At 42.2% G+C, this 13,502-nt stretch overlaps 2 protein-coding genes across 8 annotated transcripts; one reads left to right on the plus strand and one right to left on the minus strand.

The window, feature by feature from the left end:
* Window positions 1-44: 44 nt before the first annotated feature.
* clk2b (CDC-like kinase 2b) lies at window positions 45-7,164 on the plus strand. Its single transcript, XM_085423066.1, has 11 exons — window positions 45-639; window positions 1,202-1,292; window positions 1,376-1,442; window positions 1,554-1,670; window positions 1,746-1,912; window positions 3,138-3,232; window positions 4,215-4,344; window positions 4,426-4,508; window positions 4,591-4,670; window positions 4,749-4,839; window positions 4,927-7,164. Exons 1-11 carry the CDS (start codon window positions 574-576, stop codon window positions 5,107-5,109), a joined length of 1,170 nt encoding a protein of 389 aa, XP_085279192.1. The 5' UTR covers window positions 45-573; the 3' UTR covers window positions 5,110-7,164.
* Window positions 7,165-7,241: 77 nt separating this feature from the next.
* On the minus strand, window positions 7,242-11,465 carry LOC146659166 (retinol-binding protein 1-like). 7 transcript variants are annotated; one of them, XM_085423070.1, is made up of 5 exons: window positions 10,909-11,038; window positions 10,367-10,597; window positions 9,862-10,046; window positions 8,210-8,311; window positions 7,242-7,510 (listed from the first exon to the last, which is right to left on the minus strand). In XM_085423070.1, the coding sequence occupies exons 2-5, from the start codon at window positions 10,440-10,442 to the stop codon at window positions 7,457-7,459; spliced, it is 417 nt and encodes a 138-aa protein (XP_085279196.1). In that variant the 5' UTR covers window positions 10,443-10,597; window positions 10,909-11,038; the 3' UTR covers window positions 7,242-7,456. The 7 variants fall into 7 exon arrangements, with proteins under 7 accessions (XP_085279196.1, XP_085279197.1, XP_085279200.1 ...); XM_085423071.1 differs by having other exon boundaries at window positions 10,367-10,540; window positions 10,909-10,976; XM_085423074.1 differs by lacking the exon at window positions 10,909-11,038 and adding an exon at window positions 10,761-10,902 and having other exon boundaries at window positions 10,373-10,597.
* Window positions 11,466-13,502: the final 2,037 nt, after the last annotated feature.

The raw sequence follows: 13,502 nt of genomic DNA on the forward strand, positions 1-13,502 counted from the left end.
CCGGGGTTAAGGAGGTGCAAGGAGGAGAGGAAGTAAGTTGAGTGAAACTGGATCCACTCAGCCCCTGTGCCCACATCTTGATTCTCATCTGAAAACTTTCTCAGGGGGTTGTGACCAAAGTTTATTCTTAGCGTCTGTCTCAGCTCGCCCTCCTATCTGTCCGTCTGTTCCTCACTTTTTGTGTTTGTCTGCTTCAGCTGTCGTGTTCGCTTACTTTCAGTGTTTGCCTTTTACTTTTTCTCTATTCTCCCTAAGATATTCTTTCTTCTTTTGTCACTTTCATGGTGAAGCTTCGGCATCGTGTCTTCCTTTCACTTCTGGTTTCAGCTGACAACACTGCAGGCTATTTTTTATTTTTTCACAACTCCTCGTCCTTCAGTTTGTTCCCGTGCTGCTACTTGACTATTTATCGTGCTGACCTTGGCGCTTTTCCTCTCCACATCTCCTCATCGCCTTTTGTTCCTGCCGCTACCTCACCTGCATCTCGCCTTCACCTCCCGTGCAGCATCCCTCCATCCGCCTCTCTTCCACTCAGGCTCGTCTTTTCTCTGAGTAGATCTGCACTGCTGTGCAATGGGAAAGACAGAGCTGCATTCTCTGTTTAAGGGTTTTCTGGACTGTATTTGCCTCTGCCTTTCTGTGAGTATCTGCATTCTTTGAACATGTTTTTGTGTCTCTTTCTAAGTCTGTGTGATTTACTTTTAACCAGCTGCACTATGTGTTGATCTCTTAAAGATCACCAGCTTTCTAACAATGAATGTGCAGATTGGTTGTGTTTATGTATGTCAGTGGCCCATGTCCTGCGCTAAGTGTCAGTTACTCACATGCTGAGCTTCTGATATTAATAACAGTCTCAGAATGTGGATGGAAATAGAGCCTCAGCTCCTCCAAAGAGAGTCATCTGGCATTTTCTTATGAGCCCCCTTTAGGGCAGGCTCAGGTCTTTGAGATCGACCTTAATGCATTAATCATGGCTGCATTAGGACAGCCTCAGCAGGAGGACGTACACAAAGCTGTGTGAGCTTCTGTAACCATGCAAGCTTGAGTGCACGGGTATGTCCAGCTGGTGACCTTTCTCCTTACAGACCCAGAGGTCAGATGTTACTCGGTGTGTTTTTAGGTGGGGTGTGACAGAAGCGGGTTGATGTTTTTTTGATCTTTTGCTCCACCTTGTCATGAATGTGGCTGACTTTGTTTGCAGAGAAGAAGCGACCGGGCTGCAAATGACAGTGAGAGGGACTCTGAAAATGGTCACCTGATCTACAAAAGTGGTGACGTCCTTGAAGACAGATGTAGGTTGCAGCACAGATGTAGGAAGAGTAAGCAGCCTCGTTACGGTGCTCCGTCATTAAGCTGATCTTTATCTGTCTTGCAGATGAGATAGTCGACACTTTAGGTGAGGGGACCTTTGGGAAAGTGGTTCAGTGTGTGGACCACAGCAGGTAGGTTTTTCATCAGAAGTTTCAAGTTGAATCAATGTGCAGTGTGTGCGGGGGTGGGGTGGGGGGGGGGGGGGGGGGTATTTTTTTTTTTAAAACAGTGTTTAAAAACAGAGGAGGAAATCAAATTGCATTGAAGATCATTAAGAACCAGGACAAATACAGAGAAGCAGCCAAATTGGAAATCAACGTCCTGGAGAAGATCAGTGAGAAGGATCCGCACAACAAACAGTGAGTCTGTGATTGAAACGCTGTTACCCGTTTCATGTGCTTTATGTTTCACCCTCTGTTTCTCTTCCTCATCAGTAACTGCGTGCAGATGCTCAACTGGTTTAACTACTACGGCCATGTGTGCATCTCCTTTGAGCTGCTGTCTCTCAGCACATTTGACTTCTTGAAATCAAACAACTTCCTGCCGTATCCAATTAACCAGATCCGACACATGGCCCAGCAGATCTGCCACGCTGTCAGCTGTGAGTCCAATATGCATCATACAGAGTGTGCAGCACCACTTTCCCTTTTCTGCTGCACCTCTGCATCAATGCCAGGGATGAGACTAAGCAGATTAAACACGGCAAATTAGAGCAAGACGCAAGAGCAGTTAGGGCAGTGAGTGATTGATTTCATTCACGATGATTGATATCATTCAGTGATTAATTCTAGTCAATAACCGAACGCAATCATTTGCAAATCTCAGACAAGTCTGCTATTTATAATTTAGTCATATCAAATATTAATTTCATATTCAGTACAACCATTTGTTATGTAGCCATAACATGGTATCATTTGCTTGATATCATGCTGGCAAATTAACTTCAGAATGAGACAGGATGCTGTAAACCACGGGCTACGATTCTCCAAAATAAAAGCAGAGCATGCACTCCTAAGTATTTAAACATAAACAGCACAAAAGATGAGCTGCAACCACAGATTTTATAGAAGATGGGTTCATCCACTGTGACTTCACACATTGGTTTACATTAGTTTAATGCTACTTTTTTGGTCATTGAAATGTTTTTGTTTTTCGTTTTTTGGAGACAAGAGGTATCACATTTTTAGATGCACGTGCAATGCACAGATATTGCAAACTAAACCTGAAGCTGGGCTGTACCACACAGGATGTAATAATATTAAATTTCTCTGTTTAAAAGCTTTTTTAAAAACTCAAATGCCACTCGGCTCCAGCTGCATGTGTTGGGAGACCTGCCAATCAAAGCAGCAACATCCTTAACTCTAGTATCCAAGTGGATGAGTTATTACAAAAAGGTCAGCTCCATAGCATTGTTATGAAAGTGGAAACTATCCACAGAAGCCGAAGGTTTTTTTGTACTGTAAACATGTGTCTTAACACATGGGGTCATGGGGATTGACTTGCTTTTGGAACTGGCCTCAAGTGGCCATTAGAGAAGCTGTAGTTTTTGGCAGCTTCACCTCGGGTTCAGTTTTTGGCCATGGAGGTTACTCCTCAGCTGGAACGCATCACACCATCAAAGAGTCCCTCTGCTTTAATTAAACCAACACTTCATCAGACAGGCTTCATTCGGGTTTCTGATATATAATCTTTGTAATATCCTATCTACTAACATTTAATTCGCTGCTGTAAATCTGTCACATCCAGCTGTCTACAATCAACCACATTTGAGGTGTCTGCTCATGATGAACTTCCTCATCTGAACTTCTCTCCCGTTTCCTCTGCAGTTCTCCATGACAACAAGCTGACTCACACTGACCTGAAGCCTGAGAACATCCTCTTCGTCAACTCGGACTACTCCCTCATATACAACGCCGAGAAGGTCAGAAATGGCTGCAGGCGTGATGGCTGAGGGCTTCAGGGGATGGTAGAAAAAGCGGGGATTAATGATGGCAGAAAAATGCAGCTTTTCATTTGGGTGCAAATTTGTTTCAGCAGAAATCAGACACCCACATGTATGCTTTTTATAATCTCATATTTATCCAGGAAGGCTGCAGCTTGTTTGTTGACCTTTGCAGGAAAATATGTGGCAGCTCTGAGACATATTGCTGAATTTTTATTTATGGGAATCTCCACTTTTTCTTCGTTTTTCACAGCCACATAAAAACGAAAACTAAATACACCCTTACTGCTTCCTGTTAAATCAGGATGTCCAAGCTTATTAAACTTTATGACGGCACCATGGCTTGGTTTGCATCGGAACAAATCACATGGCTTCTGGACCAATGTCCTGTGAACAGACAAGACCAAAGTGGAGACACAGTGTTGCATTTAGCAAAAAAGGGAGAACAAGCTTGTTGACTTTCTTGGAATTAGTTAAATCCACCAAGCGTTTTTTAAGGTTAACTGGGTTAAATGAGACGTTGTGAGACATTGATTCAGTTAGTTGATTGAGATGTTTAATCTAATTAGTTTAATCCAACCAAAAAAGAAGTGGGAGATTAAGGGGGTTTATCTGCTGGTGGGGTTGTGTCACGAAGGGCATCTGCTGTAAAACGCAACCAAATCAAACATGCAGAGCTACCAGCTACAGTGACCCCTTGTCCACATGGAAACAGCCGATAGTAGCGTTTTTGTTGTTGCTGTTTTTCTAATCTGATAGACTCGTTCTTGTTTTGTCCTACCGTGTTGCAGTATTGTAAAATTGTTCATAACTTTTTGTTATTTTCATCACATTAGCGCAAGCCTAATGCTCTTTATCATTTTTTATCAAAGCATCATCAATAGCAGGAAAATACAAAGATTATACTTTAAATGAGCGAAGTTGGGAGGGTTTACAGTGTTTCCACCTGTCGCCCATTTAGAAGTGCAATGAAAGGCGGGTAAACGACACCACGGTGCGGCTCGTCGACTTCGGCAGCGCCACCTTTGACCACGAACACCACTCTGTCATCATCTCTACTCGTCACTACCGAGCCCCAGAGGTCATACTTGGTAAGAAATGTCATTTTAGCTCGGGGAGTATCCAGGACCTGCCCAGTCCAGTTGGTAACAAAGCTATTCCTTCTTCCACAGAGTTGGGTTGGAGTCAACCGTGTGATGTGTGGAGTATCGGCTGCATCCTGTTTGAATACTACAAAGGGTTCACACTCTTCCAGGTCACACATTCGACATAAAAGTAAGACGAACTTTGTCTTTTTATTTGTCATGGTCTTTACTTCCTCTTGTGTCCACTTACAGACTCATGACAACAAGGAGCATCTTGCTATGATAGAGAGAGTACAGGGACCGATTCCTCAGAGGATGATTCAGAGGAGCAGGTATCCCGCTCGTGCACCCTCTCATTGTCACAAACTCTGAAACACTTTGATCTGACGACTCTTCATTTTGATTCTCAGAAAGCAGAAGTATTTCCACCGTGGACATCTAGACTGGAACGAGTGCTCCAAAGCCGGACGCTACGTCAAATCCAAATGCAAGCCGTTAAGGGTGAGCCGTGGGCAGGCGGACCACAGATAAGCATTATCTGCTCGGTGCCCACCATTTGAATATAATGTCTCTCTCCTTGTTTTACAGGAATACTTGTTATCACACGGGAGAGAACACCACCATTTTTTCGATCTCCTAGAGAGGATGCTGGAGTACGAGCCCTCAAAGCGTATTTCTCTTTCCTCCGCTCTGTGCCATCCTTTCTTCCAGCCCCTCCATCATCCAGGAAGAAGTCAGGGGTGGAGGAACAGCTGTGACATGAGCAGATGACCTTTGGTAGACACTTAACCATATGTGGACCATATGGTGAGGGTGTTTGCAAGTTTATTTGTAATTTAAGCTTTAAAAATAAGAGGTTTAAGTTATTTGAGTTAAACACTGAAATGACAGCTAACAGTGAAAGAGAAAGTCTGAAAGCATCATTGTAAGCAGCTTCTCAGATAAAAGAAGTTTGAACAGTTACAGCTGATTGAGCTGGAAGAGAGAAAAGAGAAGCATCATCCTTTCAAGTAGGGAAAAAATTTATTTAGCAGACACGTTTGTCTAAAGGTGCTAGCAATTTTTTTCTGAGCATATTATTTTTATGTTTGTTTGCTTTTCTATGTTTCTGTTAAAATTGTCTTAAAATTGTTTACAAGCTTGTTAAGTATGGAAAGACTTGACAAATGCAACCTACGTGACATTATAAAAATCCAACAGTCTCAGCCTTAATGTATCCCCCAGAACAGAAGCATTTTATTTTGAGGTAATGAGTCTCTAGATATTAATTAAAATAAATGTGATTTTTTTTAAGTGTAATTTTCTAGTGTGTAGTTTTAATTATACAAAACATTAAAAAAGGAAACAATTGAAAAATATAAGTTATTTGCTTTTACTTTTTTATGCTGTACTTTTTATATTCGAGGAAAAAAGATGAAGAAATGGCGCAGGTGCCAAACGTTAAACTACTAATGGAGAACTGACCTTAACAAGCAAATCAACTGAAGGAAATATTACATCTTAGGCTTGTGTGATCATCAGAATTATGATTAGGGTGACCAGATGCCCAACTTAAAAAAAAAATTACAATAAATCAGACATGAGTCTAGCATGTAAAGGCCAACTAACTTAACCTGTTATGCAGTAGTCCTTATTTAACCCTGTATTCATGATTCATGTTCTTATATTAGCTATATCTAAAAAAAAATACGATTTTTCTAGTCAATTATAACACACATGCACTGTGTCACTTCGTGCCATATTTCCCCATCTGAGAAATTGAAGTATAATTTTATCTAAAGAGACAAAAATTGTATTTCTCAGTATAAACTGCCAAATCATTTTCTTTGTGGTAGATTCCATCAGATTAAACAAGCTGCTAACTTTTTGGTGACTTCTTGCTAACCTCCAGTTAAATATAATAAAAAGCCTTCCCTGCGTTCTTTAAACTCAGGGAAGGCTAAAAAATAACAAAAAACAAAACAGAGTTTAGGAAAGTGCCGTGTAAATGTGGGACTTTGCTTCTGTATGTGGGAGATGTCATAAAACTGCTGCGGCGTCCCACAAAAAAAAGGGACGTCTGGTCACCCTAGCAAAAACACTGAAGTTTGGAAACAGGTGATGTAGTAATGGTTATAACAAACACAACAGACGTTGTCTTCATGCTAATAAAAGAAACATGTTCTAAAATTGGACATTTTAAAGGGAAAAAATAAAATGTAATCAGATACGTCTCTAACATTTGGAGGACATGATGTATTTAAAAGCTGAAGATGTATGATCCTTTCAGTTTTGTGCTTGCAGTCACTTTATGGCAATTTTGATGTTTTCTGTAATAAATTTTACATAAAATAGCACCTGCAGTCATTGAATTAATTCAGATGCCTTCTTGCAACCTTTCAGTTCATCACTCATACATTCACACACTACTGACTCTCAGCCCTCCTCTGGCATCTTGATTGAGTGCAGCTGAGCAGAGAGCATGGTCACTCTGCTGAGCGCGAGCGTGTACTCGCCAGTTTCCCCTCTTCAGCCTTTGCAATGCTGAAAGCGAGTGCAGGAGGCAGGATGCATGACGCCCACTCACTGGCAGTGAATGCATATTTAGGTGTTCTACTGTCACACGGGCGCAATGTGACATCACGCGGACTTTGAACCAGGAAGCCGGAGGTTAAAGATCAGCTAGCGTCCGATCCGACTGTTCCAGACAGTTTTCACATGCACTTCCATTTGGTAATTTCTGTAGAAGTTCAGGGTTCCAGTGCAATAATGCATAAAAATCACTTTAGATATGAAGATGCAGCAACACGCACGCACGCACACACATACGCACGTACGCGCGCGCACACACACACACACACACACACACACACACACACACACACACACACACACACCTTATCATTTAAAATAAGAAACATGACAGATGCATCACTTCTTTATAAGATTGTGCAACATAGGGAAAGACCTTTACAAAAGCTCTACAACTCTCTTCTCTCAGAACAATGTTTTTTTCCACAAATATTCAGTTTTGCTGTTGTACTTCAAATATATTGTTAATAAATAATGCTATATACACGACTCTCGTACCGGCTACCTTTAAAATGAGACTATTGACTGTAAAACATTTTCAGTGACTTCATTCAGCCTTCTTGAAGACTTGCTTTGCTGCGACGCCTTGAACTCTCATTTCCTGCAGAGAAGAGACGGAGAAGAAGAGGGAAAAAAAACATGAGGTGAGAGGGTGTAAATGAATGGTGAGAAGCAACAAGAACATTTGGGATTCTGTCCAGAACACCCCCCTCACCAGCTCATGCTTTGACCTCATAATCCGTCTTCCACTCTTTCACATCTATTCATCAGGTCTTTTCAGCCCGCTCCCACTTTCCTCCTCCACCTCTTCATTAGTCCCTCACTGTTCCCTTTGTGTAACCTCTGAAACCGTCGCTGGTATTCCCCAGCATATTGAGTTTAGCATCGGCAACACTTTCTCTAAATTTGTGAGAGCTTTTTAGTGGGAGAATGCTGACCGTTTGAAAACGTAACCAGCAATGAAAGATAAGCTATGAGTTTAAACTGTTCTAGAACAAATGTGCCTCTGAGCTTCTGTAGCACTTGTGCATTCAGTTTGTGTGTACTCCTTTGTTAGGTGATGGACTTTCCCCTTTTAGGCACATACAAACTCCACAGACCTCTTAATAAAAACCTTTTCTCACAAAGACAGTAACAGAATTAGCCAATGAATAACTTCTAAAACCTGCCTTATTTGAATACCCTCCCTCATTTAGCATATCAATTTCTCCATCACTTCCCTTTAAGCTTTCATTTTCCTTCTTCCCTCTTCCTTGCTTTCTCTCTGCACTGGCCTCTTCTTCCCCTCGTACATCCTTACCAAATGCAGCTTGTCGCCCTCCAGCCAGTGCGTCCAGCCTCGTCCCTCTTTCTCGCCTCGCTGTACACAAACCAGCTTGTCTCCGTCCCAATCTACTGTAGTCTGTGTAACCACAGAGATGCCGTTAGTGTGAAACATTAGCATGTAAAGTAGCTCACACAACACTCAGCCACACAAAGAGACAAGAAGCTTTATGCAAAGCAAAAAAAGGGAGGGGGGGGGAGACTAATACAGTGATGCGTGAAAGGTCATGGAGCCTTTAAAATATACTTCATTTTTTCAAAGATGTGACCAAAAACATCAGATTTTAGATATTTGTTTAAAAATTACATGAATATATTAGTTGGACCTGATAAAAAATGATCCAATATTTTTGTATCTTTGCATCTTTTGTATCATGTGACACCCTGTAGACAGCAATAACTAAAAAAAAAAGAACATTTAAAGATAATAGTTTGGGCTTTGACTTCCCAAAACATCTTTGATCTCCTTAACATCACTTTGGTGGAACAACTTGTGAATTTGGGGTGATGTTTTTGTTTTATGATCCATTTCCTCCTGAGATTTAATCCACGGACAGGGGTCCTGTCACCTCCTTGAGACTTTTCTGGTGTAATTCAGAATTCATCCAGTTGTTTAAGACTAAATGCACAAAAACCGATCCAAAACATGACGCCACCATCGCCATTTCCTTTGTCCAAACACAAGACTTCTTATTTCATACTAAAAAAAAAAAGTTCTACTTCAGCATCATCTATACATGAATTCGAGTTCAAACAGCCTTCTGGTTTTCCAGTGAGATCTTTAGCAATCTGCAGGTCGAGTTTGCGCTGCTACGATGGACTCTATCGCCGTTTAATGTTCTGCTGATGTTAGACTCAGTAACCTGAACACTGTCACTGTTGTCGAGACAAACTCTTTAAGGATGGTTTTATAACCTCTCCAGACTGATGAGCATCAGTAAATCAATAAATCAAATCAATACAACAGAGGAACCTCCTCTGTTTGGGCCATGACACACTTCCCACTTCTGAAAACTCAAGCATTTTACAAGCAAAGTGGTAAAAGCCACAATAACACGAGTCCTGGCTGGCAAATGTGCACAAACCCCGCCTCAGGGTCACATTACATTTTAAACATTTCACCAAATGCTTTAAAAATTCCTCACCATAAGGAGGGCAATCCCGGGCACAACCAACACATGTGTGTCAGATCTGCTGTCTGGACTCTCACCGAGGACATTTCGGGTCAACATTGGGATAAATCCTTACTAATCTAGCATTAGTTAAGTGAACACTTTGCACCAGCAAAGACAGATGATTAGCGCACCAAGTTTAGGACAGAGTTCCAGGGCTCATCAGTTAAAGTTATCCCCAAGTCAGTGTCCCAGTCTCAGACGGTCAGTGGAGCACGGATTAAGGTTACTGATAAGTTCATAAATCTGGGATATGAGTCGTCTCTGTTTAGCATTCAGCTGAAGAATATCATCATAGCCCATCATTGAATGGTTACTTGGGAAGGAGCTGAATGTTTCTTATTCTGGGTTTTTAAACAGCAACGAGTGGTTATGGAATAATCCCAGCGGGAAGTGTACAGACTTTACTCAAGTACCTAACCTTCAAAGCAAACTTTGGAAAAAACACAACACACACCTGACAGGTACGGCCATCCACTATCCTCAGGTCCTCAGTAAATTCTTTTCCAATATTAAAATCCATGCTGAAATCCTTGAAGGTAGTGATTGTGTTGATTTTCATGGCTCCTGTCTCTGGGTCATGGATGATCTCTTTAGTGGGCTTCAACATACACACGATCTTCCTCAAAGCAACATTAACATCTGGGAGAAAAGAGGGAAAGATTTTGTAAGCCACACTTATGGGGGGATCTTTTCTACCTCAGACACTGCAGGTGGAGTGAACACACACACTTGTGAGGGTGTAAGTGGGTCAAAGGTGGTGATTTCATTACACTAATGTGCTGCTGGAAATGTAGATAGTCCACATCACTAAACCAGACACTGAAGATTATGAATCAGTCAACATATAAACAATTATTTAAAGATAAACGCATGAAAGATGAATGTTAAATGAGAGGGTTTTACCCGTTAAACATTTGATGGTAATAATACTATAAAATATGCTGCATAAAGACTGGTACCTAAACCTGTCAGGTAGGCGTCCACATTCTCCTGCTCCACCATATGATAGGTGCCGGAGTAATTAGGTTTAGTCATTTTTTCCTTAAGAAACTCTAGAAATTCCTGCTTTGCCTTGTTCTGGTTTTTCCTCCCGTCCCGTCTGGATCCCACGGATCAGCTGCCGACCCACAAGTCTGAACCAAGATTAGTGTACAACCACTTGTGCGTAAATTGTAAGCCCTGGCAAATACCTGCTCCAATCGAAACACAAATACAGATTAATCTAAAGAGATTCAATGTGAATAAATAGTAATAATTTAAACTTCACAAATCTGCTATTTTAGCTTTTTATTTTCAACTTCCAGCGCGCACAAATGTCTACAAATACTTGCGATGTTCTTTTCGCTCACTTACAGCTCGTTAAATAGCCGTGCACGAATCGCCTGTTGATCGCAGAAGTCTAATCATCACTTCTGCGGTGAACCTTTGTACAGCTGACGACGTAAGCTACGTAACTGACCGACGTAGTTGCCAGCTTTTGCGTGGTGTTCCCTGTAATTACCTTATCGTCTGTCCCGGTGTTTTATATGCGGTGTCAGCCACGATGGAAACAATTTAAATGCCGGGGCTTTCCCCCTCTTGGGTCCCCACTCTTTGTAGTGGTCAGCTGCTTTTTTGTCTCCCCCTGGGGCTAATTTTTTGTCCCTCGCCACCCCTCCCCCGGCCCCCTGCCACTTCTTTGTATATTTCATCACATCCATACTGATTGCCGAAACTATCTCCCTAACATCTCCATCCATCCTTTTTCCTTCACTTATCCAAGGTTTGTGAGTCTTTATACTGAGGTGATGATGATTATTATTATTCTCGGTGATAAATTCAAAAACTGCGGCGAACAGGTAGCCGCCGGAAATGCATAGCAGGGATCCACAGTCCAATCACAGCAGCTGCCAGCTCCTTCGACGCCACCTGTACTTACATTTCCAGTAAGCTGGTGCACGTCTGGTGACGTCGTAGGATTCGGGGGAAGGGGTTACGACATCCCTACACATAAGTATAAATCCCCGGTGACACGCACAGATCCCGTCACATGTGCACGTGGATTTTGGAGACAATTTTTAAGCTGCCAAATGTAAGCTGCTTTCAAGTGAGGGTGGAGAACTGGGACATCTGAGCTTCATGTGTTTTTCATATATCATCCCTCGACTAGAAAACGAGTAATAGCCTGTGAAAGTTAATATATGGTTTAAATAACCTGCACTACTTGCTGGATGTTCTTCTGATGTAAAACGGTCAGTTAGAGCTCCTTCTCTGAAGCGAGTATAGGATAACTCTTGCTCATTTTTAAATATAGATTTAATCCAGGTGATGTAGAATGACTACATCTAGGCTCCTATATGGCGTCTGTAATCTTAAATTTGGGAATTCCACAGAAAGCCCAAATGTCCCAGTTTTCTGTTAGTACGTGAATGCTGCTTACATTTGTGGATCTGGGTAGAAGCTGGCAGCCCGAAGACAGTCTCAAAACCCCACGTGCACATGTGACGTGATCTATAAATCTCCCCGTATCAGTCTAGGTGTGTGTAAACACTCGTCTAGTCATCTAAATGAGGCTCAGTTCACCCGATGCCACATCGGCCTTTGTCACCATAAGGAGAAAAACCGAGGACCTCATTGCTTTTTATATAGGTGGGAGTCACCAAACACCCTAAGATACGATATCATTGACATTTATAACATTTCGCCATATACCGAGTACTGCAATAACATATTTAAAGGATCCATCACCTTATTGTTAAACTGCAAATTATGTCCTCAGAGTTAAACTTTGTCATCGTCTCTTTATCAAATAAGATAGTTATCTCACTTCACTTTTTTGTTTCCAAGCATGCCAGCACTGTTACTAAAGCCCGCCATAAGAGGGAGTCAGTTTGCTATCAGTCTGCGATTGAATGGGGTCAAGTTGGCAATTACATGTAATTTGTTTCTGATAATACAGTAATAATAATGGGAAACCATTTAGTCGACCCTCAGACTAGTCTACTTCTGCCTGAGGTTTCTTTTACTGAATGTTTGGCGTTTAATAATGACTCAGGGTTCGTGAATATCATCGAGCATCATTTACTTCGAAACAAAGCAACCATTACACGTTAGTCATTACATTCCAGGGGGCGGGTCCCTTCTCTCTTGCCCCGTCTCACTGCGTGCATGCGCAGCATACTAATACGGAACAGGTATATTAAAGTAGCATTAATGAACAACATTGGTCAGATGTTCTACATCCCCTCTCTTTAGCTTATGGCTGTATAAGCTGCTAACAACACCTTTAGCAATAACACATTAACAACATGTCCATATCATAACATTCTAGCCTAAACATTAACGAATTACTTCACACCTTGAACTGTGTCATTGGTAAGGACACGGTGAGCATTTAACTTTGCTGACATCACATCATGTGTACTGTCCACTTTTTTTTTTTTTTCTTTCGTGTTACAGTCCATCTCTTATGCCTTAGTGTTCATACTTGGGGTTCGGTTTGCAGACTCTCCCATATCGTGTGATGTAAGCATCACGTGCCGGGCGACAGGGGGACTGGACTGGGGCTTGTGTGAAGTGTTGCGTGTGGCTATGTGTTTGTTCGTCGGTGTGTGTCACGGGTTCTTGGATGTGCTGTGGGGAGTCAGTGGTTGGGCTGCGGTGTAATCATCACGGGAATCTCCGTGTGGTGGTGGCGGTTCAGAGACTGGGAGGATATGTCTGCGGTTTCGCCTGTACTCTCCAGCTCCTGACTGGACGATGTACGATCTGGGCTCTTCGCAGGCTTCCTTGATGGTTCCTAAGGAGTCATGTCCTTGACGCGTTTGCATCCGCACAACCTCACCTGGCATGAGGGGGCGGAGGGGTCTGCTGGACTTGTCATAGTATCTCTTTTGTGCCTGGCGCTTGTGAAGTAGGTTTGTTTTAACTGTTTTGTTGCTTTTGGGGCTGGGAACGAGCAGACGTCTACACACGGGTAGGGTCGTGCGCGTCTGTCTTGACATCAGCCTTTCAGCTGGGGAACCTAGTGTGTTGTCACGTGGCACGTTGCGGAGATTGAGTAGGTTAAGGAAGACATCCGTTCCATCTCTCTTTGATCTTTCCATCAATTGCTTT

The sequence above is a fragment of the Rhamphochromis longiceps genome, linkage group LG11 (genome assembly GCF_057381845.1).
Source record: "Rhamphochromis longiceps isolate RC_006_pf linkage group LG11, R_longiceps_female_GT1.1, whole genome shotgun sequence".
In the NCBI taxonomy this organism is placed as follows: Eukaryota; Metazoa; Chordata; class Actinopteri; order Cichliformes; family Cichlidae; genus Rhamphochromis; species Rhamphochromis longiceps.